We start from the raw sequence: 24,720 nt of genomic DNA, 5'->3' as shown, positions 1-24,720 counted from the left end.
TTTCGGAGGCGCAGGCGCGGCCCCGCCCCTCGCCTGCGGATTCCGCCCCGCTGCCACGTTCGACGAAGGATCGCGCGGGGTGCGCGCACTGCTTGGCCAATCGGGAGCCGCAGAGCCCCGGCCTCCGAAGGTGGCGGCCATTCCAGACCCGAGGAAAGTGTGGGAGAAAGCCGCCAGTCACAAGTCGAGGGAGAGAAAGTTCTGCTCCGAGAGCCAATGAGAGGCTGGGGAAGAGTGCAAGCGCGAGCCTCTCGGCCAATCCCGGGCCAAGGCAAAGGAGGCCTCCGTAGCTTTTCGGAATCCAGGGCGGGGACCGGCGTGGACATCCAATCAGAGCGCGGCGGAGGCGAGCCCCGGCGTAGCTGGCCAATCGGACGCGGGCGCACGCGGGCGCGCGGGCGGCAGCCGGGTTTATAAGGGCGGGGCGGGCGGGGCGCGCTCTCGTGGCCTCGCTGTCCCGCGGCGCCAACTGAAGCGCCGCTCCCGCTGCCGACATGCTGCGCCGCGTTCTCCTCTGCCTGGCCCTGGCCGCGCTCGGTCGCGCGGGCGCCGACCCCGACGAGGAGGACCACGTCCTGGTGCTGCACAAGGGCAACTTCGAGGAGGCGCTGGCGGCCCACAAGTACCTGCTGGTGGAGTTCTGTGAGTGCCGCCCGGGCCTCGCCGCTGTCGCGGGGAGGTGACAGGGACCGGGACCAAGCGACGCAGGGGGCCGGGGGGGGGGGTCCAGGGATGGAAGGCTGGGGACGTAGCGGGGAACGGGGCAGGGACAGCGGACGGAGGAGGCGCAGGGGGAACAGAGTGAGGACTGATCGGGCCGCGGGACAGAGGGCCGGACTCCCATCTCCACCCTCCCTCCTCCAGCCTCACAGTGAGTTGGGGTCCTCAGGGCTGTCAGCGCTCAGGCCAACCCTGGACATGCTGGTTCCCAGCCCCTCGGCAGGCTCATCCTCCACTGAAACAGCCCACAGACCTGCTGTCACTGTCCCTGCACTGCTGGAGTTCTGGGGACATCAGCCGGACCCTAAGGGTGACTGAGCTGAGAGCCAGGACTCCATTGTGCCTGACATCCACTTGGCAGGGTCCCTCTGTTAGCCTGGGGGGAACATGTCGCCTGTGTGAGCTGCCACAAATACAAAGGGACAGGCCTGGGTCCAGCCCCCTAACTGCTCCCCAAAGCTCCCCGCTCCTGCCTGCACCACCTCCAACCCAGGGTAGTGACCCCCCTCTGTTTGATGGTACCGTATCGCCCACCAGAACCCAGACCTCTGTGTTTCTAAGTGTTCGAGCCCTGTCAGGGATGGAAGTCTTAGGCCCAGCACAGCTGCTAACCTGCGTTGGGAGGCGGTCTGGTCCCCAGCGTGCAGGGCCAGAGCTAAGTACAAGTCTCCGGGCAGGTGCGCACAGATGCGTGCCACCTACTCGTGACTGGGCGTAACTCGGTGTGGCAGCGGCAGCCTCTTAACTTCTCAGCGCTCCGGAGGGAAACTCCAGGACCCAGGCTGCCCCAGTGGTCTGCCCGCAGGTGGTACGGAGCTGCTAATCATTGCAGCATTTGTCTTTCTCGGCTGAACAGTGAGGAAGCAGAGTGGGGGTGGTGCTGGTTTGTCACTCACGGCCTCTGTCCCAATTGCCCAAGAGCGCCAGGCTATCAGTCCAGAGGGGTTATCTGGGTGAGCAGATAAGATCTTCATGGAGGGAAGTGCCAGGGGGAGGGCTGGGCAGCGAGGAGCCGGGGCCGTGCCTTTCCAGCGCCTCGCTTTCCTTTCCAGATGCGCCTTGGTGCGGCCACTGCAAGGCCCTGGCCCCCGAGTACGCCAAAGCGGCTGGGAAGCTGAAGGCGGAAGGTTCCGAGATCAGACTGGCCAAGGTAGATGCCACGGAGGAGTCTGACCTGGCCCAGCAGTATGGCGTCCGCGGCTACCCCACAATCAAGTTCTTCAAGAATGGAGACACGGCTTCCCCCAGGGAGTATACAGGTGTGACCGCGGCCCTGCGGTCTGGAGGATTCCGCGGGTGGGGAGGCCGTTTGCAGAGATGTGGAGGGGAGCCTCCTTGGGCCGAGTTCTCGCTCTTGTTGGGTTCGGAGGATTCTGCGAGCTCATCCCAGAAGCACCTCTCGAGGGGAGGGGGGCACCCAGGGGTGCACAGTGGGCTGAGGCTTGTCCCAAGTCTGAGCAGCGAGGAGGGGGAGGCCAGAGCCACTGTGTGGCGGTTGCTGCCACCACACCGGCCGCTGCGAGCCTAGTCGTACGGCTGTCTCGGCCCAGCCCGGCGCTGCCCTCAGCTGCCCGCACCGGGCTGGGCCCCTTCGCACCCCCAGCAGCCCCAGTGACAAAAGGAGCATCTTTTGTCTGTAAAACCGGTTCTGCGGCTTATCCGTCAGAATTTGCTCCAGCAGCCAGTGTCGCTAGTTCTGAAGGCAGCCACGCCGGTCCCCTCTCTGGGCTGCTGTTTCATTTTTCCCGCTATTGCCGTGTTGCTTTGGGAGCAGGAAGTGCCTGGTCCAAAGATCCGAGGGTCCCGTCACGAAGTCAGGAGGCTGTCGGTGTTGTAGATCAGGTTCTCCCAGCCCCACCTGTGACTGATGACTCAGCTTTCTGCCGCCACTTGGCAGAACCCTTTACGTGTGAGGTTCGGCAGCCCTCGCGCTGGGCCAGGTAGTCCAGCCCCGTGAGGGAAAGAAGAGCCGGCGGCCTCGGTGTCAGGAGGGCTGTCACCTGTGCTTCCCGTGGTCCTGGGTCCAGGCGGTGTGAAGGGCGAGGGCAGCTGGCCTCTAGGCTGGCCTAGCAACCAGCCTTTCTTTTTTTTCCTTCCTTTATTTTTTTTCCCCCTTTTTCCTTTATTTTTACCTTATCTCTAGTTAAGACAAAGCCTAGTACGAGACCACTGGGGTAGGGCAGGGGGAGCGTGTGTGTGTGATGAATGTGAACGTCAAGGGAAATTTTTCAAGCGCGGAGGGATTGGACGAGAAAAGTGGTTTGTAGCCCCGTCTCCCAGAGGCACCCACTGCCTTCGCCCCCTCTAAGGTGTGTGTCCCCCACACAGAAGAGCGTGCCGCCTGGGGTCCTTGCCCAGGCCTGGCCGAGCGCTCAGGTGAGGGTGGGCAGGGCAGTGGGCCCAAGTTTCAGGCGGACCCTGCCTGTGTTTGGGCACAGCTGGCAGAGAAGCCGACGACATTGTGAACTGGCTGAAGAAACGCACGGGCCCCGCCGCCACCACACTGCCTGACAAGGCCGCCGCGGAGGCCTTGGTGGAGTCCAGCGAGGTGACTGTCATCGGCTTCTTCAAGGTAGGGGCTTAGGGATTCGTCTCGGGTCGTCATACCCCAGCGCTGGAGGATGGGTCCCTGTGGCCTGCGCATTGTGCTCTGCCCCGCTGACTTGGTGGGGGTCCTCAGCGTTGGGTGTACAGCCACTTCTGGTCCTCCTCCCCAGGACGTGGAGTCAGACTTTGCCAAGCAGTTCCTGTTGGCAGCGGAGGCCATCGATGACATACCCTTTGGGATCACATCCAACAGTGACGTGTTCTCCAACTATCAGCTGGACAAGGACGGGGTTGTCCTCTTCAAGAAGGTGAGTGGTCCTTGGCTCTGCTGGGTAGGTGTGTCCCAGGGCAGGTGGCCCTGCTGACCTAGCACCTGGAGCACGTTATCAGCGTTCAGCCTGCGGCAGGTGCGGGGCTGTGGCCCTGTGTCCGCGAGGGCGGGGCTGGACCAGGGCGGCAGCTCTTTTAAAGTGTGGCGAAACATGTAACAGTTTGCCGTTAGAACCATTTTCAGGTAGTAGGAGTCTGTGGCCTTAGCTGCATTGTAACTACGTTGTAACCGTGTCGTACACTGGATGGTTTCTATTTTCAAAACTGCTTCACCGGAAACAGAGACTCTGGACTGTTAGCTGTCGGGGCACGCAGTCCCGCCCTGCCGGCAGAGCCCGGTTCCCGCAGGCTTCCACGGCCCCTCGTCACAGTGTCTGTCCTTCCTCTGTGTAGAGGGGCCATCGGCGAGGGCCAGTGTTTCCGCCACGTGACGCCATTGCTAGGGCCCGGCGGGACTCAGGTCCGCGCGTTTCTGATGGGGCGATGGTGTCTTCGCTTTTTATCTCAGCCCCCGGACAGTGGAACATGGGTCAGCCAAGCTCGCGTGCTCTTTATGGACCAGGGCTGTCCCTGGATTGGGGACAGGAAGCACAGTGCAGAGTGGGGGAGGAGAGGAGCCGAGGGTGGGAGGCACAATTCCAGGGCTGGGGACAGGACCTTGTCCCCCTTTGTCAGGAAAGGTGGTTTGGTGGGTCTGCCTCCAAGAGGCTGTGTGTGCCCGTGACGGAGAGGGACCTGAGGGAGGGCTGGCTGTGAGCTGGGGCTGTCCCGAGGGGGCGGGGCGGGGCCCCAGGGTGCTTCTGGGTGCCAGAGGCTTGCTTTCTGTGTTCTAGGCGCTAGGGCGGACCCGTAGCCCCTTCCTTGACAGCTCAGGGCATTACGTAGGTTTCTTTACTCGGTGGAAATCCTCGCAAGGTTCCCTGAGGGTTTGACGAGTTGGCATCGCAAAGGTGCCCAGGAAATTGCTATGAACATCTGGCTGGGAAAATCGCACGGTGTCGGGTGAAGCTGAGCGTGTGCTGACGGGACCCTGGGTGTCGCCCTTGAGCGTCGGTGGGGAGGGCGTCCGAGGCTTTGAGGCTTCGGACCACACCGTTCTGCTGCTCCTCCCTTGACATCGAGGGGGCCCGTCTTCACCCCCCGGTCGCGTGTGGATTTTGCTTCTCGTGTGTCCTTGGAGATTAGAACGACTGTTTCTTGTTCTGTGAAGGCTCTGGCGCCCTCTGGTCCCCGTGTGCCCACGCAGGCCAGGCACAGCCGAGCCCTCGGGTCCGGTGCCTGAGTGGGCAGCGCCGCCTCTTCCCCGCGGCGGCTCGGGCCGCAGCCTGGCCGAGCCCGTGGCCTTTGCCGTGCAGGTCAGTGCGGGTCACAGCTGCTGTCGGATGGCAGAGCCCCGTCGGCAGGAGGAGGAGGGCTCCGATCCAGAGCCTCTCAGGTTTCCGCCAGGCCCGTCGTCCCACTTTCTCAGCTGTCACAGTCACTGTCTTGCTTCCTGTCTCAGCCTTTACGTGTCCCCTTTTCCAGGCCGTTCAGCCCACTTCCTCAAAGTGAGCCGGGTCTTCCTGTCTGTCCGGGGCAGCCTGGCCGAGCCGGCCGTTTCCGCAAGTGGAGCAGGTGGCTGTGCTGCCCGGAGGGGCCAGCTGCCGCTAGCGAGGCAGGGCGACGAGGGCAGTGGTGCCAGTGACACTTGAGCCCGAGTCTCGGCTTGGACCCCGGGTTTGAGGACCGTCTTTGTTATGCCGTTCACCTTTACTCTTGTCCACCCCGGGAGGCCGGGGCGTTTGGCGTGGCTCTCCAGCGCCCGCAGCGTTGAGCCTTTTCGTGATGATCGTGTTGTGGGCCGGCAGGGCTGGCCACCACTGCCAGACACGGGGTGGTCTCCTGCCCAGGGCCCCAGCCCTCCTGTGACTGTCCCCAGCTAAACGAAGGCTGTCTCTGCTTTTGACCACAGTAGACAGTGAAAATAGTGCAGTGTGAAGCATTACCAAAACGGTTGTGGCTCAAAACAGGGCGGCAGTTCAGCGTGGAGTCGGGTGACGCTGGCTGCTCAGAGGGGTTGGATGAGCGGAGTGGTGGTTTGTTTGCCTCTCACTGGGGCTCGGGACCCCCCTGGGGCGAGTGGCCCGGCCCGCCGTGTGTCTCATGGAGCCCACCAGCCAGCTTCTCGTTTTCTCAGCTTTTCCGCCGGTGACTGTCCCCACATCTGTGGGCGTGGGGAATGTAGAGCAGTTTTCAGCCTCAGCTGGGGGCTGGGGAGGGGCAGGGGCCTGTGCGCTCAGTGGCCCTGGTCTGGTCTCAGGGCGAGGCAGCATGGGAGCAGGGAGTGGCCCCCGGCTTTTCTGGACACTAACTCGGGGAAATGAGCAGGAAGGGAAGGCGGAATTCCTCTGCAGGTGTCACCTGAGAGTCTGAGGGGAGTGACGGACGGCAGGCTCACCTGACTGCCCACCTGAACAGGCGCCGGCCCGACCTCTCTGTGGTGGGAACTGCTCCTGCACCCCCATCTGGGGCTGCGGCTGCACCGGGGCAGGAAGGCCCCCTCCGGCCCCTGGCGGACAACCGTGCCTCCTCCCTCGCGCCCCAGGACTCCCAAGTTCTTGTTACTGGGGTCCCAGAGAGCTGCTGTGTACACGGGTTGTACCTATTGATCCTTATCGTGTTGGAAATAAGAACTGAGAAATTTTAAAAACCTATTCATTCTAAAACGTCCGTAAACAACTCAAAACATGTCACCAAAAATAACATTTTTGTGAGAACGAAATTTCCCCAGACGGTATCTCGGGTGCGAGCGGTGCCCCTGCTGGCCGCTCGAACGTCCACCCTGGGGCAGGACGGCGGGGCCCGCTGCCTCGGGTCCGCGCTGGTGCCGCCTGCCGCCCCTAAAACCAGCCTTTTCGGGAGAAGGCGTGAGGAGGCCCACGACACGTGCTGCGGCGATGACGCGGTGACATTCGCCTTGACCTTGAGGCTGCCCACAGGGCTGTCGCTTTAGGGACTCTGCGATGAGGAGGGGTCCCGGGCACTGTGGTGTGGAGGGCTCGTGCTGTGGGGAACCTGCCAGCCCGCGCCCCGTGGTACGCAAGAGGCTGCCTTGCCCGCCTGCGCTCCCGGGGAGCCCATGCTCCTTACCTGGGGCCGCGCCGGAAGGGTGCTGGTCCCCGCAGGCCTCCCGGCTGTGACTTACGGACAGAGGCACGTGGGGCCTGCTCGCTGGTCTTTGAACTCCAGACAGGAAGGCGGGGCTGCGAGGCCAGGAGGCCGCTGCCCGGGAGCCTGGGCTGGCGGGGTGGGGCAGGAAGGGGGGCATGGCGGCTCTGCTGAGTCCCTGGGGCTCAGGGCCTCTCTCCATCCCCAGTTTGACGAAGGCCGGAACGACTTTGAGGGGGAGGTCACCAAAGACAAGCTGCTGGCCTTTATCAAGCACAACCAGCTGCCGCTGGTCATCGAGTTCACCGAGCAGGTACGGCTCCGCTGGGCCTGCATGCGGTGCCCCGGGTCCCCTCTCACAGTCCTCGTGGTCGTCGGGGCCCTTGAGAGCGTCTCCTGCGTCAGTAGCTGAGCTCATGAGCTGTTTGTGATGCAGACGGCCCCGAAGATTTTCGGAGGGGACATCAAGACTCACATCCTGCTCTTCCTGCCGGAGAGCGCGCCTGACCGCGACGGCAAGCTGAGTGGCTTCAAGAAGGCTGCGGAGAGCTTCAAGGGCAAGGTGCGCACCGGGCCAGGGCCATGGGGCAGGGGCGGCGCCCGCAGCCCGCCGTCTGCTGGGCACTGCTCCAACCTGCCTCTTCTGCCCCAAGATCCTGTTCATCTTCATCGACAGCGACCACGCCGACAACCAGCGTGTGCTCGAGTTCTTTGGCCTGAAGAAGGAGGAGTGCCCGGCCGTGCGCCTGATCACCCTGGAGGAGGAGATGACCAAGTACAAGCCGGAGTCGGCTGGGCTGACAGCGGACGAGATCACGGACTTCTGCCAGCGCTTCCTGGACGGCAAGGTCAAGGTGCGAGCACCATGCCCTGGGCTGGGTGGCCTGCACTGGCCTCTGGGGCCGTGGCGGGGCCGTGTCCTCCCGGAGTCTGACACCGCGGGCGTGCAGTCCTGAGGACCGGGCGCCGGGCACACTGCCTGGGGCACAGGCCGGGCCTGCGCTCTGTGGCGTGTGCCCCTGCGGCGCTTCTGCAGGCGGCCGGCCTGACCCTGCTCTGCCTGCCTCCAGCCCCACCTGATGAGCCAGGAGCTGCCTGAGGACTGGGACAAGCAGCCTGTCAAAGTGCTGGTTGGGACCAACTTTGAAGAGGTGGCTTTCGATGAGAAGAAGAACGTCTTCGTGGAATTCTGTAAGTGAAGCCTCTCGCGGGTCTCCGCTGCGCAGGCGATTCGCGGCGGGCAGCCCCCTGGCCCCGTGAGACTCGCTGCTCCTTTGCAGACGCCCCCTGGTGCGGCCACTGCAAACAGCTGGCTCCCATTTGGGATAAGCTGGGAGAGACGTACAAGGACCACGACAACATCGTCATCGCCAAGATGGATGCAACGGCCAACGAGGTGGAGGCCGTCAAAGTGCACAGCTTCCCCACGCTCAAGTTCTTCCCCGCCGGCGCAGACAGAGCGGTGCGCCTCCCGGGGGGCGCGGGCCTCCGTCCTGCCTGCCGGGGCGGGGCCGGGGCAGGGGGGCACGGCCCGAGGGGTCCCCGGTGCAGGGCCAGCTTCCCGCTCCTCATCGCCTCCCCCACAGGTCATCGACTACAACGGGGAGCGGACGCTGGAAGGCTTTCGCAAGTTCTTGGAGAGTGGCGGCCAGGATGGGGCAGGGGACGATGACGTGAGTGGTGGCCCCTGCGGCCCTCCCCGCGCTCCACCGACATGTGCTCAGGCAGCGTGTGCCGGAAGGGTCTGCGCATGCGCATGTTTGCTGGCCAGTCCGGCTCGCCCCGCGTGCATGCCTGCTCACTGGGCTCAGGTGGCCATCCCCAGGCTCTGGGCCGGGGCGTCCTGACGGTGTCAGCCATGGGGAACTGAGGGGTGTCGGATGTGCACCCAGGCCAAGAGAGTGTGGCAGGGATGGGGACCGTGACTAGCAGGGCGTAGTGTCAGGGAGGGGAGGGGATGGTCAGCCCAAGCCTGGGGCGCCTGCCCGGAGCCCTGGGGAAGTGTGGGAGCGGTCACCCGGGGAGCGCTCTCTGGCTGCTGAGCACGGTGGGGCTGGGCCCGGGCAGCCATGCTGCTGTGGCCAGTGGCCTCACCTGCCCCACAAACCCTGACCACCGCTGGAGCCCCTGCCACTTACCCCTCGGGCGCTGTGGGCTGGGCTCTGGTTCTGCCCGGGCGCCGCCCTCGGGATGGGGCGGGGGTGGCCCCGGCATCTGCACACAGGCTCCTGCCCCCGCGGCTGGCCGGTCCCCGGCACGCTGGCAGGGCCTCGACTCTCCGTCCTCCCCTTGCTCCTGTGTCCCAGGATCTCGAAGACCTGGAGGAGGCAGAAGAGCCTGACATGGAGGAAGACGACGATCAGAAAGCTGTGAAGGACGAACTGTGACGTCACAACCAGCCCAGCACCCTGACGCGCCCTCGGAGCTGCAGCCCCGGCAGCGAGGCTCGGGGGCCCCGGCTCCCAGGGAGGGGGCGCACCAGCCACAAGTGCAGGGGGCTCCCCGAGGCGACACCTCACTGACACGCGTAGGCTTAGACCCGTCTCTCCTTTCGCCTTTCGGTTCCTGGAAAGGACCCTCCCCAGGCCAACCTCGGGGCCCGTTTTTTTAATTGATGTACTTTTTCGTACACGGTTTCTTCCAGAACGCGCCCGAAAATGTTTGCGAATCTCACGTGGCAATGTCTCCTTCCCATTAGGTTTATACTATCATTTTTAAAAATTTCCATCTGTGGGATTCTTAGACATTTTTGGACATTAGGGGCTCTGCTCACCTTGGCCGGGCCACCCTGGAGACCGGTGTACCCTGCGTGGAAAGGGCCCGAGCCACACTGGACGGGTCATCCCCCTCACACCCATGTTGCTGTGACTGAGCGTGGCTCCTGCAGGGTGTGGTTAAACGGAGATATCCGGTCTCTGTCGCAGAGGCCACCATGACTGGGGGGTGCCGTGGGGCCAGGACAGAGCCCCCTCCCCGAGCCAGGCTCCTTGCCGCCGAGGCCTGGGCCGGCCGGAACCAGGACCCTCCACTCCCAGGCTGGGGCGCAGCCGCGGGAGCGCAGCCGGCCTTGAGCGGCCCTCCCGTCCCCCCACCGCCGCGCGGGGGCCGAACTCATTGGCCAAATAAACTTCCAATTTCAGCGCCTGCTGTCGCCTGCCATGCAGCCTCTGGGGGGGGGGGGCGGCGGGCGGGCTTGGCGGGGCCACTCCTGTCTCGAGCTGCTTTTCTGGCACTCAGGGCAGGCAGGAGGCACGCACAGCCCGGGGCGCACCTGCGGGCCTGCGGGCGGGGAGGCAGGGTGCTGCCTGGCCCCACGCCTGCCACAGCTGATCCGGTCCCTCCTCCCTGGGCATCGCGTTGTCACGACACGGCTCTTGCTCGAGTGCCACTGCAGTGGCGTGAGCCCTGGCTGGAGGTCGGCAGGCCCAGCCTGGCCCACCCCACCAAGGCCTGGGCCGCGGCAGGTCCCGTGAGAAGCGCGGTCGGGCTCTGGAGCCGGTGCCAGCGAGGTTGTGCTCGTCGCCAAACGCTCGTGTGAAAAGATCTGGTTTAAGAACGCCTCTGAGTTGGTCAGGTGGATTCGACTTCTGGAGCCTCGGCTTGCGGTCGGCACGGGGCGGGGGTGCGGGGGGAGCACCGATCAGCTCTCTGCAGCTGGAAGCGGCCGGTGCGGCCGCGGGGTGGTACCAGCTTCCCACCGGAGCCTGGGTTACGGATGCCTCGCGAGCCCCTCCGAGGGCGAGGGCGCCCCACGTTGGGGCGAGGGGCTGGGCCCCTGCAGCTGCAGGTAGGGCAGGCAGGGGGCCGTGCGGACTGTCCGGGGGAGGGGTGGCGGCGGCAGGCGCGCCCACCTGGCAGGCCCAGGGCAGAGCGTCTTGCAGGCCTGCTTGGTCCCCATGTACCCCATCACGGCCCCACAACTGGCTGGCCCCCTGGAGTGGGAAGTGACAGGCGCTTCCCGATCCCCAGCCCCCCAGCTCTGAGGCTCACCTGCCGGTTGGCGCTTCCAGGCACCGGGGGAACGGCCGGCCCCTGGGCCCGGGCGGCTGGCCAGGGCCCGCAGGGTGGGGGCACCATCTTCCCTCACCCTCACCGCCGTATTCTGTGGGGGTCCATCTGACTCTGCGTGAGGTCGCCTGCCATCCAGGGCCCGCGCCGTGCCACCAGTGCTCACTGAGGACCTGCAGGGAGTGTGGTGGCAGTGCCACCCCAGCCAGGCTTGTCCCCGCACCCCAGCATCCAGACATCGCCCTGGCCCCCAGTCACAGAGCTGACAGCGGCGACAGCCGGGCGTCCTCTGGCCCCAAGCGGCCTTCCGGCTAGTCCACTCGGGTCTGTGGGGTGTGCCTCAGTCCTGCTGGAACAAGGATCAGACACCGGACACGGGGGATGGCGGGTGGGTTCCACGTCCTGGGGGGCGCTGGTCAGACAGTCGCTCCGGCCTCCAAAGCAGCTCTTTTCCAGCACAGCGGGGCTGTCAGGAGTCACAGCTGCAAGTGCGGGCTGGGCCCAAGCCACTGCTCGCTGCCCCAGCAACCGTGTGACCCTGTAGGTGGCCCTGAGGACCAGCTGTGGGAGCCCGGCCCTCTGCACAGAGGGCTGGGACCAGGAGCGGCTGTGGGAGCATTAGCATCACGTGCTCCTGGGAGGGGGCGTCACCAGGCCTATCCCCATTCCCTTTTGCAGACGTAGCTGATGACCAGTCCTGGGCCTGGGCTGGCTGGGTGGTTATGGGGCGGAGTCCAAGACCTGGCTGGCCTGGCGGATGAGCAAGGTGACTTCACGGATGGGGCAGTGACGGTATAACAGCCTGGGACTCTGTTCCTCACTCTGTCCCACTGTGGCTGTCCTCTCCAGGTGGTAGAAAGCTGCTGTCCTTTGCAGGGCCTCTGCTGCCAGCCCCCCAGAGCCCCTGGCCCCAGAGCTGCGGGGCTCCCCATGACCCTCCTGCAGGCTCCCTGTGGCGTTTCCTGCTGGGGCGGAGCTTATGGGGTGTATGCTTCACACTTCTCAGAGTGAGCTTTTTGCATTAAACGTTTCCCCCTGGTTTAGTCCTCTAGATGGCAGAAACTTAAGTCCAGTGGACCAGGTCACTTCACAAGTTCACTCTGGCAGAGAAGGGTCAGGGACAGAACTGCCTGAGTGGCGGCGTGAGAAACCCCTGTGGCAACGGCGGCCGCAGCCGATGGTCTCCTACGTGCCACATTGCAGGGCGCGTCCGTGCTACCGGAATAAAAAAGCGCACAGAGACCTGTCAGGGGCGTTCGCCTGTCGTGACTGGGGAGGCGCCAGGCAGCAGGCCCCTCACGCCAGCTCCCAGCACACCCTTAGCAGATGGCCTGGAGGCCCCCCCTCGAGGTCTCCAACACAGCCACCCCAATGGCCTTGCCCCAGCCCACTTCACCTCACCAAAGTTTGTTCATCTGATCCTCTGAGCGGGAGGTCAGACAGGGCAGACAGGGCAGACAGAACTTTCCACCTCAGAGGAGGTTATCTGCACATCAAAGGAAAGTTGTCTCCTGTCTGCGGGGTGGAGCTTTTTGTCTCCGGGTTTCTAGTAACTAAGCTGGAAGAAACTGTCCCTGGCTCTTCCCCAGCAACCAGGTGAGACGCCAGCAGCGCAGCCCTGTCCCCTGAGCCCCATCCCCTGAGCCCCAAGTGCAGGAGCTCTGGGGTCCGCCCCTCCGGCAGGGCCCGGCAGAGTTTGGCCTGGGCGGGGTGCCTCAGGCACTGGGGTGTGTAACCGGCAGTGGCGCGAGGCCTCTGGGCTGGCCTGCTGGCTGCTGGGCGGCTGAGAAAACCTGCCCGGCGGCCATGGTAGGCACTGCCCCATTTGCCCACAGCTTTCGGTCCAAAGCTTTGCTCTGAGAGGGTGTCAGGTACATTTGTTGATTTGATCATGTTGGCTATAGATGAGCCTGGTGATGTGAAGGCTGTCAGTGACCCCGCTACCTGGACCCTCTGCCGCACTGAGAAGAGCCGGCCACTCGGTGCTGTCCTCAGTCAGGCCTCCGTTAATTCCCCGGGGATCGCACCCGTGTTGGGGGTTCAGCCGGGTCCCAGCCCCAGCACCTCAGAACAGACCTTATTTGGAAATAGGTCGATACAGAGGTGATTAGTCAGGACGAGGTCACACAGGAGACGGCAGGCAGCCCTGCCCCAGTGACTGGTGTCCTTACGGAAAAAGGGGATCTGAACGCAGACGCGAACAGGGAGCATGCCCTGTGAACACGAAGCAGAGATGAGCAGAAGTGCCTCCCAGCAGAGGGGACCTAGGCGTGCCACCGGAAGCCAGGAGAGGGGCCTGGGACAGACTTTCCCTCAGAAGGAACCGACCCAGCCGACGCTTTGACCTTGGCCTTCCAGCCTTCAGAGCTGGGAGAGCGCCAAGGTCTGTAGTGTAGGGCCCCCAGCCTGGCGCCTCATGGGGCGGCCCCGGGGAAGCCCCGCCTCAGGAGCTGGGGGCCTGCCCTGACCCCACAGGTGCACTCCGGGCCCCACTCTGCTCCGTGCGCGTCCTATGTCCCGGGCTCACATCTTGTCCCCTGGCGCTTCTCCCACACCCGGCCCTGGCTGCTGCGGCGAAGGCGGGTGGCACTGGCCTAGGTGGCCGGCGGGTCGTCTTCACGTTCCACTGGCCGCGCTCCCACAGGTGAGTCTGCGCCGGGGCGGGTGCGGAAGGCACACGCCACCTGAGACGTGGCGGCCTGTCTTCGGGGCACAGACTGGATGCCACCTTACGTCCAGTAAGTTGCAGGAGCCTGGAACCAGGAGAAGTGTGGGGCGCAGCAACAGGGTTCGGGGCGCAGGGGAACTGGCCATTGCAGGGAGGGGCGGCAGGGGGTTCCTGATGGGTGGGGCGGGTAGGCCCGAGTGGGCGCTGAGGCTTTTAGATTCTAACCTGGGAGGTTCCGAGCAGGAGGACAGTGCCATCAAGGCCCAGGAGAACGATGCAAGCCATAACCAACGGTGAGAGCAGCAGACAGGGCGATGGGTAGGGCCGGGTGGGCTTCTTCCTGGCATGGTCAGGACCCTGTGCTTCCCCTAGTTTCCTGGAAGGTGGCATCGGCCACCCTCACTGTCCGCCAGGCCCTTCTCCCAGAGTTCCAGGCCTGGGCCCTTTTCGATGCTCTGGGTACCCACTTGCCTCCCTCATAGGCCCTGTCCTTCCAGTGCCCTCTGTGAGGCACCTTCCAGGTCCAGCAGTGGGGCTGGGTGCACTGGCCAGGAAGGATCTGACCCCTTTGGCTGGGCACAGCAACAGGTGGGCTGAAAGATGAGCCGCCACACATGATCTGAGCGCGAGGCGGAGGGCAGCTCGGTTTCAGCCTTCGCGGTGCGAGCATGACCGCGCAGCTTTATATAGCTCTGCGGGCCCTATATAAGTGGGAGGTGCCCTTGCCACCGGGGTACAGGAGGCATCGCGGTGGCTGAGCCGGGAGCCACTGTCCTCAGCCAGAAGAGCCCACACGCTGGTCTGGTCCAGCTGGGCGCATTCCTCTCGGAGCAGGAGGGTCCCCTCAGGGGCGGGCCACACCACAGCCCCCAGGATGCCCAGCAGGACCGTCCGCTATGCCCGCTATAGCCCGCGGCAGCGGCGCCGGCGGCTGCTGGCAGAGCGCAGCGTGCGCTTCCCTAACGACGTCCTGTTCCTGGACCACATCCGCCAGGGCGACTTGGAGCAGGTGGGACGCTTCATCCGGGCTCGGAAGGTGGCCCTGGACACCATCCACCCCTCAGGTGAGTGCCTGCAGGCCCAGCTGAGGGGCTGTGGGGAGGTGGGGGAGGGCTCGGCCTTGACCTGCCCTGCCCTCGCCTTGCCCAGGCCTGGCGGCCCTGCACGAAGCAGTGCTCTCTGGAAACCTGGAGTGTGTGAAGCTGCTGGTCAGATACGGGGCCGACATTCACCAGCGCGACGAGACGGGCTGGACACCCCTGCACATCGCCTGCAGTGACGGGTACCCCGACATTGCCAGGTGAGAGGGTGAGGCCAGCGGCTTTATCCCAGCTCCTCCAGCCTTAAGGAGCCTCCAGGATGTGGCCCCCCAAAAGCTGGCGGTGTCACTAAGAACTGTAAGGGTTTCTGTGATCGCCTTGCTGTCCCCTTGCCCTCCCTGGAGCAAACTGGAAAAGTCAGCCAGTTTCCAAAGGGTCCGGTTTCACCCCCCCTCACCCCACCTGGAAAAAGAAATAACAGGTGGACCTCAGAGCTGCGGTGGGGGGGCTCCTCCAGGCCATCTCTCCACTACAGCCATGGCTACCCTTTATGCGCAGGTACCTCATCTCCCTGGGGGCTGACAGAGACGCAGCGAACGATGACGGTGACCTGCCTTCCGACCTCATTGATCCAGACTTCAAGGACCTGGTAGAGCTCTTCAAAGGCACTAGGATGGACTGAGCCCAGCCCTGACCTCCCGGGGCTGTCATCCTCCCTGGAAAAACAAACTGGGCGCCCACCTCCCCCAAGTGCCAGGACGTGGCCGCCCGCGGGCGCTGGAGCCAGCCAAGCTGGCCAGGACCCTGTCCCTGGGAACGAACCCCGTCCCACACCTCTGGCCTGGTTTTTTCTCCAGGTGAATTTTTTATTGTGAACAGTTTTTACTTTTTCAATAAATGTGATGCCCAAGCCCGAGGTGGTAGCCTGATTCCTGGGGACCGGCCCGTGCCAGTCCCCCAGCTCCGGCTGCTTCCAGCAGCGGGCGCGCCCCGCTGTCCGCGCTGGGCTGGGGGCCCGGAGCACGGCGCCGGGGTCGCCCCGCCGCCCCCGCAGCCCCGACCGCGCCGCCGAGCCCCGGCCCGCGGCCCCGCGCGGCGCCGTCACGTGGCCGCAGCGCGTGCGCGTGCGCGGCGCGGCGTCACTTCCGGCCGGGCCCCAGCTGGCGGAGGCGGCGGCGGCTGAACGGCGAGGTGAGGCGACGGCGGGGGCGGAGCGGGCGCGGCCGGGACCCGCCCTGGAGCGGCGGGCGCGGGGGGAGGGCCCGGGCGGGGTCGCGGAGGGCCGCGCGCTGCACCCACGCGGCGCGGCGGGCGCGGGGGCGCGGGGGGCGCGGGGCCGCCGTCCCGCCTCCGGGGCTGCGGCTGCCCGGTCCGTGGACGCCTCGCTCGCTCCGCCCGGGAGACCCGCCCCGGGGGCGCTCCCGGGGCCCCGCGCCGCCGCCAGCCGGGCCCCCCGCGGCTCTGCTGCTCGCGCACCCCGCCTGCCGGCGCCGGCGGGAACGGGGCGGCGGGGCCCGACCCACGCGGGCGGTGGGCTCGGTGCCGCCGCGGCAGCGGGGCCCGGACGGGGCGGGGGCCGCGGGCGCCGTGCTTCGGCTTCCCAGAGCAGCGCAGGGTGTGAAACCTTCAGGTCGAAGGCAAATGCAAGCGTCGTGTCACCCTTCCTGCCCCAGGAGGACTTCTAAGAGGAGGTGGTCGTTCAGCGGGACCCCCAGGGATGAGCAGGATAGGTGGGGACAGGAGACAGCTTGGGAAGAGGCCCCGAGGTGTCGGTGGGGAGCAGAGAGCGACCCTCTGGGTGGACAGGACTGGAGTCCAGGGAGGCGGTGGGGGTCCGATTTGCTGTCAGTCGACGGGATGGTGGGATTTCCAGGTGACACGGGAGGAGGCGCACGGGCCCAGGTCTGTCGCTGTGGGGGGAGCTGCCGCGGTCCCCCAGGAAGGTGGGTGAGAGGCGGTGCAGTGCTTGGGGCCTGGCCGGGGGGTCTTCCTGGACTCCAGCGCCTAGTTCACCAGCATCCTGCTGGCCCTGCCTGGGCAGGAGGTCGTTTTCTAGATGTCTCATTGGCTGCGACTAGGCCGTTGAGAGCCCCAAACACAGAATATGACGGGAAAGTGGAAGCTAAGAAAATTTGAGTCGCAGAAATTCCGAAGGAACACAGAACGGCCAGCAGTTGGTTGCATCATTGGTTCTAACTCCGGAATGTCCATTGTTGCTCTTCTGGACAACAGAGTATCTTCTCCTGTCCTATGTGTAGGCGTATGGCTGTGTGGGGGGAAAGAGTGTGAGACTAGGGGACAGAGGCTGGGCTTTGATCCGCCCCCCCCCCCCCCGCCCACGCCTTGCCTCTCCCCAGGAGGTCTCAGAAGCTTGTGGTTCCCCTGGAAGATGAAGGTGCTACGTGGGTCCCTGGTGAGGAAAGGCCCCTCCATGTGTCTGCACAGGGCCACGTCTGCATCAGGGCCTCTGGGAGGCTTTCGGGGGGGGGGGGGCAGGCAGAGGTGGGTTCTGGGATGCTCAGGCTAGCTGAGCTGTCTGGGCCTGGCCCTGGAGGCCCAGAGGTTGGGGTCCAGACCCCACTCTGCTGGGCGGCAGGCTGCTTCACTTGCTGAGCCTCCGAAGTGGGGGCCGTCAGGGCACCTTCTTCCTGGCCCTGTGCAGGGTGGGACCTGGGCATCAAGCGCCCAGTGCAGGGGCGCCCTGAGGTCAGTCCTTGGGAAGTGCCCGCTGCAGCCGGTGGCTCTGCTGTCTTCCCGTAGTGCCTGTGCGTCTCGGGTCCCCTCCTCCCTCCGGGTGGGCCGGCTCGACCTTTAGTTTGCTCAGAGCTGTCCTGGTTCATGGTTCGGTACCAACGGCCTTGCACTCCGGGGGCTCAGGTCAGACGGCGCACTCCGGTGGCCGCCCTGTCCGTTCGATCGGGAGCCACAGAGGTTTCACTTGAGGTGGTGGCTTCATGTGGCTGCGCTTGGAACCCTGTCGAGCAGGAGGGCAGGGTGAGCATCCTTGGGGACCGTTGTGGCTCAGATGAGGACATGGAGGCCCAGAGAGGGAATGGACTTGCCTGGGGTGGCAGGTTGGAGGACCTTCAGCCACAGAGTGGACTGGACCGTGCTGGGTGCCCAGCACACAGCCCGTCAGGTGCTGTGGCCTAGGCAGCCGCCACGACACTCGGGTAGCAGTGCGGCAGGGGGCATTGCGTGGTCGTCTGTGGTGACAGCAGCAGGCAGAGGTGGCTCTGCGGCCGAGATTGTGTTTGGGGCGGGTAGGGGACCCAGGAGCTCGCGACACCAGGTGAAGTAGGTTGGGGCCAGACAGGGCTTGATGGGAGGAGAGGGTGGGCGGTGCCAGGCGGGGAGTGTGGGGGAGGAGTGCCGGGAGGAGCGTGGGGGCGTCGGTGTGTGTGGGGAGGTGTGTGTGGGGACGCGGGAGCAGGTGCAGGGCGCTGTCCCCACGTGGGGCGCGGCCGGCCCTGGGGGTGGGCAGAAGTAACTGAAGAGCGTGGGGGAGTCTCCGGCGCGTTCTGGGCTGGCTGGTGGCGGGGCCTGTGGGCCAAGGCGAGACTGCCGTGGGGCCGTCAGGTGCACCCCGGCAGCGAGCCTGAGCACCTCCTGTCGTGGTGCACTGGGGGGACGACACCGCCCAACTGCAGAGCTAGTAAAACACGGCAAAGGTCCCTTCGCGCTGGTGGCCTGTGGGGCGTGAGGGGCTCCCGTTCACAAGGAAGTGGTCCTGCCGGAAGCCTCTGTGAGTGGCGGAGGGGAGACGGCCCGGGGCAGGGCGTGGGAAGCGGGGCGCCCTGGCCTGCCCTCACAGCTGCTGTGGCAGGGTGAAGGCCAGGTCACTCTCTGGCCCGTGTGTTACGCCCGGCCCCCTATCCCCGCCCCTGGCCGCACCCCCATTGCTTTCCCGGGAGCTGAGCGGTGGTTTCAGTCCCGCGGGACCTAGGCTCCGACCTTGGCAGAGCTCTCAGTGGCTTGGGGGGTCCTTCTGGGTGTCCCTGGCCTGTGCTATCCTCCCCAGCCTCTTGTCATCTGGTCCCTCCACACCCTCTCTTCAGTGGCCCTGCTCGGCCAAGCACGCACACCGGCCAGCTCAGGCCTCTTGCTGGGTGTCCCCTTTCTTCCCCGGAGGCCGTTCTTGCGGGAGTCAGTGGAGAGTTTGTCATCCTGGTACAGTGGGTACCTCTTGCTCCAGGTCTTGATTCCAGCTGTCCCCCGGATGGACAGGAATGGCTGTCACAGGCTTGCATGTGTTCGATTTTAATGGACATTTCCTTTGGGGTCAGATTCAGAGACCCAGGTCCTTAGAGGAGTCCCGGGAGGTGGTGAGGGCAAGCAAGCTGCAGGCCCCGGCCTCTCTGGAGGCTGCCGGTGCCTCCAGGGGACCCCTGGGTCCTGCCAGGTGGCGAGGTCTCAGCAGGACGAGGCCAGCAGAAGGTCCTGGTGAGAAAACCTGCGGAGGGGACTGAGCCGGCGGGGAAGCAGGCAGACCTGGAGGTTCCTCACGGCTGGGAAGCCAGGCAGTAGGACGCAGGCCAAGTCAGGCCCAGCGGGGTGTGACCCTCCCCGACCCATGAGGGGAGGCGGACTCCCTTTTTAAATGTCGTTTTACTTGTCCTTCGAGTCCGGAGGACATGAGAACCTGCTGAGGTCTGGAACCTGGCAAAGATGCCTCCAGTGCAGTCCGGCCAGACACCTCCCTGCCAAAGGAGGACATCTGTGCAGGGGTGGGGCGGGGGGCTTGGTGACAAGTCACAGCCCTGGGTCGAGGAACTAGTGACCTCTACAAGCTCCTGGTTTGGTCTAGAAGCCCAGCCGATGGGGGTGGTGTGGGGTGGGTCCTCAGCATGGGGACAAGGGCTCCAGGGGTCTGGGGCTCGGGTCTCGGGCTCGCTCGAGGGCCTGGCCCACTGCAGGCCTGCGGCTCTGGGGCAGCCTGGGCCCGGCCTGGGAACTGCCGCGGTGAAGTGGGTAGGGAGGCAGCCAGAGGCACTGTGCCCGGAAAGGCTGTGCCCGGAAAGGCTGGGCGGGCCCTGGAAGCTGACCCGGGGCCTGGGGGTGGTGCTGAGGAGCTCTGGGAGCAGAGGCCCGGGGCGGGTGGGGCTGGGAAGGCAGGTACCCTGAAGTATTGCCAGGCAGAAGAGGACAGACCACAGGCCTGCCTGGGCGGGCAGGGGATGGCCTCACCGGAGCTGTCCTGCCTTGTCCCACTGCCCACAGCTCCTTGGGGCGAGTGTCCCCAGGGTACCCTCATGTGTTCTTGCCCTGGACAGGAGGACCATGGGCTGGAGGTCCCCATGTCCAAGTAAGATGGCCTGGGCCCCGGCCTGGGAGGGGCACAGGGCCCTGCCTGCCTCCAGGAGTCTGGTTTTATGATTTTTTTGTTGCCTTGGTCTGTAGGCTTCTGTTTACTTACGAATGCCAATCACTTGTCACAGCTGAGGGAACCAGAGAGGACATTCCCACCGCCGCCTCCTCTCCCCCCAACCGCCCCGTGGAGGGGCTGTGTCTCATACATGGCATTCTGGGCCCACTGGGCTCCCGGTGGGCGTGGGAGGCTCCTGGGCCGCCCCAGCCCACTCCCAGCACCTGGGGTTGCCCTGTTTGGGACAAGGCCAGGCCGGGGACTGGCCGTGTAGCTGACTCCCTCACCTTGTGGTGTGTGTCCTCAGCCAGAAGGGGTGCCGTCCAGCTGGCACATTTGAGTGAGTCTAAAAATAGACTCCCACCCAGGGCCGTAAAACCCTGGGCAGAGAGGGTGCGCACAGGCGGTGCTCCAGGGGCTCGCGGCGAGGTCCCGCCTGGCGCTTGCTCCGGGCGCACACCCCTCCTGCAGGCTTCCCGCCCTGCCGGCTTCCATGTCTAGGGGCCAGGAAGCTGGGCGGGCCCCGGGTCCCCTGGGCTTCTCACCGCCAGGAAGCATGCCCCCACTTTACAGATGGGACCGTGAGGCTCAGGGGACGCGGCATGCTCGCCTTGCAGGCTGCGAGAGCACTGAGGGTCCCAGGGACGACCGCAGCCCACGGCCCTTTTTGCAGACCCAAGCTCTGCCGGGGGAGGTGCTGTCCTGCCACTCTGGAGAGGGGAATGGGTGTTGCCGTCCCGTGGTACCTGACTCTGGGGGAGGGGCTCCCCAGTGCTGGGGGCCATGGCTGCTCCAAGCCATGCCTGTCACTGGCCCCCTTGCCCCGGCTCCTACTGGCAGAGTCTGCTGCATCCTTAGCCAGCCTGGATCGGGGGTCCCCTGGTGGCAGTGAGGCCATAGCAGATTGTCATCACTTAAAGGGAGAAGCCACATGCACCCATGGCCCTCCCCTCTTTGCCACCCTCTGGATAGGGTGACACCAGCCCCCCCACATTCCCGGCCTTCCCTTTCAGAGGCCGAGGGGATCCGCAGTGCGGCACGAGGACCAGACGCCCCAGCGATGACCAGGTGGGTCTTGGGCAGCGGAGTGGTGGCCAGCCCAGGGCAGGGGAGTGGGGTCCCACCCTGCCCCCAGCGTCCCCTCACGTGCCCCCACAGCTCCCCTGTCTCCAGAGTCGTCTACAACGGCAAGAGGAACAGTGGCCCCCGCTCTCCCCCCACCAGCAGTGAGATCTTCACCCCGGCCCATGAGGAGAATGTGCGCTTCATTTACGAAGGTGCGCGGGGTGCCCCGACCTCCCCTGAGCCCCTGCTGCCCTCCTGCCCTTCGCGATGTGGGCTCCACCACACTGTCCCCCAGCCCAGGCAGGTGGGGTGATGGGACCTGTCTGCTGAGGACAGGCTCTGGTAATGGGGAGCAGGCAGCACTATTCCCGGTGGGCAGCACCCCAGAAGAGGCAGCATTTGGAGCTGGTTGGGTTGTTTTGGAGCAAGGGGGCTGCTGTGGGAGGTGGTGCACTCTGGGGAGCCCAGGGCTGTTCTGGAAGTAGGTGGCTGTGTGCTGGGGGGCAGGGGGGGTGGAGAAGGCAAGGCGGGAAAGGCCGGGCAAGCGCGGGGGGGGGGGGGGAGCACAGCCCTGCGCATCTCACAGTGAGGGGCCAGGGCTCCCCGAGGCAGTGGGGTTATGCCCGGGACGACTCGTAGGTCAAAAACTGGCTGGCAGGCAGCGGGGATGGGGCAGATGCTGTGGGGACACTGAGTGGGGCAGGGGGAAGGACGCCCTCCTGGCTCGCACACCGACCGCCGGGACTGCGCGGTGGGCTGGGCTGGCATGGCGCCCTCCTTCCTGCAGCCTGGCAGGGCGTGGAGCGGGACCTGCGGAGCCAGATGTCCGGCAGCGAGCGGGGCCTGGTGGAGGAGTACGTGGAGAAGGTCCCCAACCCCAGCCTGAAGAGTGAGTGGGCGGGCCGGGAGGCCGCGCTTCCGGATTCCTACCCGGGGCAGGGTGGGCGGGACCCAGGGCTTCCGGAGGTGGGGGCAGGTTGAGGACCGGAAACTGCCCCTGGTGTGTCCTCCGCGGACGGTCCTGTTTCCCTGCAGCCTTTAAGCCCATCGACCTGAGCGACCTGAAGCGCCGGAGTACGCAGGACGCCAAGAAGTCCTAACGCGCTGGCCCCCCGCGGCCTCTGGGAGATTGGTGCTTCCCGGCGGTGGCCCCCTCCCCTCCCGTGGGCCCAGCTCCTGGGGGGAGGGGGAGGGGCCGCACTCTCAGCAGGCAAACCCCAGGACCAGGACCTGTGATTGACGGCCGAGGCCTGCCCCTCCTCCCCCAGCCCCCTCCTCTCCTGTGGGGGATCTCAAGCTGCCCCTGTCGCTGCGAGGGTCTGGGCCCTGCCAGCCCCTGCTCTGCCGCGAGCTGGCAGGCCCTGCCCGCCCTCCAGGATCTCGACTCTGACCTCCTCTTCCCTTCCATCGCATCCACTGCGCCCCCACCCCTGGCCACTTCCAGGATCAGGAGGGAGAAGAGAGGGCCTCTGCTGTCGCCTGCGCCCGTGGGACTAGGCCAGGTGTGACCCCGAGGTGGCCCGGAGGCTGGACAAAGGCAGCCCCACCACGGCCAGCGTGGGGTCCCTCACGCTGCTGCTTCTCTGGCCGGGACACACCGGGAGCGCACATCCCCCCGAACGTTCAGCCGTGGCGCCCGCCTTCCCGCCTCCGCTTCGGGGTGGCTCTCCGGGCCTGGGGCACCACTGTCGCCCCCACGTGGGCTGGTGTCTGCGGCCCTGTGGCCACAGCAGCCCCCTTGGGCAGGGGTGTGAAGTCGCCCGGGGGGTTCTGGCTTTGCGCAGTGTGCTGGGAGTGTCACCAGGGCCCCTTTTTCTTCCTGTGCTCCCCAAAAGCCTGGCGAGCCCGAGGGCCAGTGAATAAACGCGGGCGGCGCTGCATCGGCCTCGTGGTCTGTCCGGCCCGCCGTCCACGCGCTGCTGGGGCTCCCAGGTCATGGTCGAGGCCCCAGAGCCCTGAGGTTCTGTCTGGTTCCTGGGCTCCACTAGGGGGTGCTCAGGCCTCTTGTAGGAGGTGGAGGCGGGGGCCTCCCGGAGGACAGAGACAGGTGGAGCCGGGCTCCAGGGCATTTGGGGGGCAGCCCCTCTATATTCTTGGACCCCAGAGAGAGCTGAGCACACCTAACTTTCAAATCTGGAAAGCCTTGGCAGGCCAGACCTAGACAAGACCAAGTGGAAATTATTTAGGAAGCATTTTTTCCTAGAAGAGTATTTTGGGGCTCGAGTGACTCTGTTGGTGGCTTTGGGAGGCATCTCTTGGGGGTGGTTCCCAGGGCTGGGGTGCAGGAAGGATAATTTGTGTGATAACCTGTGAGGCTTGCTGCTGCTGGGCGCTGGCTGCTGCCCTGGCTGACTCCTGGTAACCCCATGGCCTCGTTTGCTTCCTGGGAACCGGTGGGGCGTTTTGCTACGGGTTCCCATGCCCAGGGCTGGGTCACCTGAGCGGATCTCCACTGTTTGGGGCTGAGCAGGAGGTGTGGGCCAGGAGCACGAAGCGCACCCTCCACCCCATGTCACCTTGACCACTGGGGATGAGGTAGGCCAGGGGGCAGAAACGACACTACTCATGGTGGCCAGCAAGGGTCCTGTAGGGGAGGGGCAGGGGTGGGCTGGAACCCGGCCAGTCTTCACTGTGCCTGTGACCTCGAACAGATTGCTGTCTTGAGCCTCAGTGTCCTCAGGTGGAAATGGGCGCCCGCCCCCTGGGTGGCTGCCTAGGGCTCGTGTCTGCTGCCACTATTCGTCCCTTCGTGGATGCACTTGGCAGGTGCTCAGCCTTGGCACAGGGAGCACAAGCCACAAGACTCGGGCGGCCTGGACAGCTGCTGCTGGTCATGGCAATGTCCACCTCAGTTTCCCTTCTGCAAAGGGGGTGGGCTGTGGTGGTCCAGACGGGTGCTGGGGCCCCCAGGCAGCCCGCGGGGGGGTCAGCTCATTAGCATCTCACAGTTTCGAAGGTGGCCTAACTGGGTCTCAGAGGCCCACGGGTCATCCCCTCCCGTGGGCTGGAATGGGGGCTCCCTCCTCAGGTGCCTTCAGCCACACCGGGGCCTGAATTCTGGGCCACCTCCTAACCTGACCCAGAAGTGGGGGTGTTTCTGGGCCTATGACCCCTGGCCCCGGGGTCCTGAGTGGGCCCATGGTACACCCCTCAAAGCTTTCTCTGTGAAGTGGAGGCCATCGGCCTGGGGTCGTCCTGCCAGAGACACCTCGCGGCCTGGGGAGTGTGTAACAGGCCACGTGCGGGGAGGGAGGGAGGGTGAGCAGCTCAGCACCGGGCGGGGGGCGCAGGGCTGCGGGGGCCCCACCCAGCCTGCAGAGCCCTGGCCGGGCAGCAGACCTGTGGTCCCATGGTGCCTACCCCAGCTCGGGGCCCAGACGCCCCTGGGGGCTCTGCCACAGCGGGCTGGCGGCAGCCGTCCCCCGTTAGCCCAGGTGCTGGCGGAGGGGACACCCGCGACTGCTGCCACCGCCCAGTCCGCGGCGGGGCCACCCAGCTGCGAGTGGCTGGGACGCACCCTTGCGCCTCCTGAGGGGAGGGCAGCGGGGGGGCGAGGCCACTGTCCTGGTGGGCGGGCGTGTGCGCCCAAGCGTGGACACGGCTCCGTGGGGCGAGCCTGGTCACCCCATCCTGACGGCGAGGACGGAACCAGCACCAGACGGGCCCCACTCTGGCCGCTTGGCTGTGTTTCTGTCAACATTGAACGTAGGGAGCGCTGAGCGTGTGCGGCAGTCTGGACGGCATGGACACGCAGCCCGCACGCCCCTGGGGTGCGACGCCCCGTCTCCCAGGCGGTGGGGGCCGAGGGACGCAGTGGGCCCGCAGCACCT

General features: G+C 65.7%; 3 protein-coding genes across 5 annotated transcripts; all 3 read left to right on the top strand.

Annotated features, from left to right (window-relative positions):
- The first annotated feature begins 412 nt into the window (after window positions 1–412).
- On the top strand, window positions 413–9,883 carry P4HB (prolyl 4-hydroxylase subunit beta). Its single transcript, XM_016163867.2, has 11 exons — window positions 413–642; window positions 1,773–1,979; window positions 3,159–3,292; window positions 3,438–3,575; window positions 6,953–7,057; window positions 7,181–7,306; window positions 7,398–7,598; window positions 7,815–7,935; window positions 8,025–8,206; window positions 8,331–8,417; window positions 9,051–9,883. Exons 1-11 carry the CDS (start codon window positions 495–497, stop codon window positions 9,129–9,131), a joined length of 1,530 nt encoding a protein of 509 aa, XP_016019353.2. The 5' UTR covers window positions 413–494; the 3' UTR covers window positions 9,132–9,883.
- A 55-nt stretch (window positions 9,884–9,938) lies between these two features.
- Window positions 9,939–15,376, top strand: PPP1R27 (protein phosphatase 1 regulatory subunit 27). Of its 3 annotated transcripts, none has more exons than XM_036222726.1 (4): window positions 9,939–13,396; window positions 14,415–14,484; window positions 14,570–14,720; window positions 15,019–15,376. In XM_036222726.1, exons 1-4 carry the CDS (start codon window positions 13,265–13,267, stop codon window positions 15,140–15,142), a joined length of 477 nt encoding a protein of 158 aa, XP_036078619.1. In that variant the 5' UTR covers window positions 9,939–13,264; the 3' UTR covers window positions 15,143–15,376. The 3 variants fall into 3 exon arrangements, with proteins under 3 accessions (XP_036078619.1, XP_036078618.1, XP_016019370.1); XM_036222725.1 differs by having other exon boundaries at window positions 9,939–13,713; window positions 14,330–14,484; XM_016163884.2 differs by having other exon boundaries at window positions 13,279–14,484.
- Window positions 15,377–15,799: 423 nt separating this feature from the next.
- MCRIP1 (MAPK regulated corepressor interacting protein 1) lies at window positions 15,800–22,770 on the top strand. The gene is given in 7 exon segments (XM_016163858.2): window positions 15,800–16,190; window positions 16,818–16,873; window positions 17,221–17,454; window positions 20,839–20,893; window positions 20,984–21,102; window positions 21,678–21,779; window positions 21,926–22,770. Coding segments are annotated over 7 exon segments (720 nt in total). The 5' UTR covers window positions 15,800–16,101; the 3' UTR covers window positions 21,991–22,770.
- The last annotated feature ends 1,950 nt before the right edge of the window (window positions 22,771–24,720 follow it).

This window comes from Rousettus aegyptiacus, unplaced genomic scaffold (assembly GCF_014176215.1).
Source record: "Rousettus aegyptiacus isolate mRouAeg1 unplaced genomic scaffold, mRouAeg1.p scaffold_m13_p_6, whole genome shotgun sequence".
Taxonomy (NCBI): Eukaryota; Metazoa; Chordata; class Mammalia; order Chiroptera; family Pteropodidae; genus Rousettus; species Rousettus aegyptiacus.
This window is presented reverse-complemented; position numbering and strand designations above follow the sequence as displayed.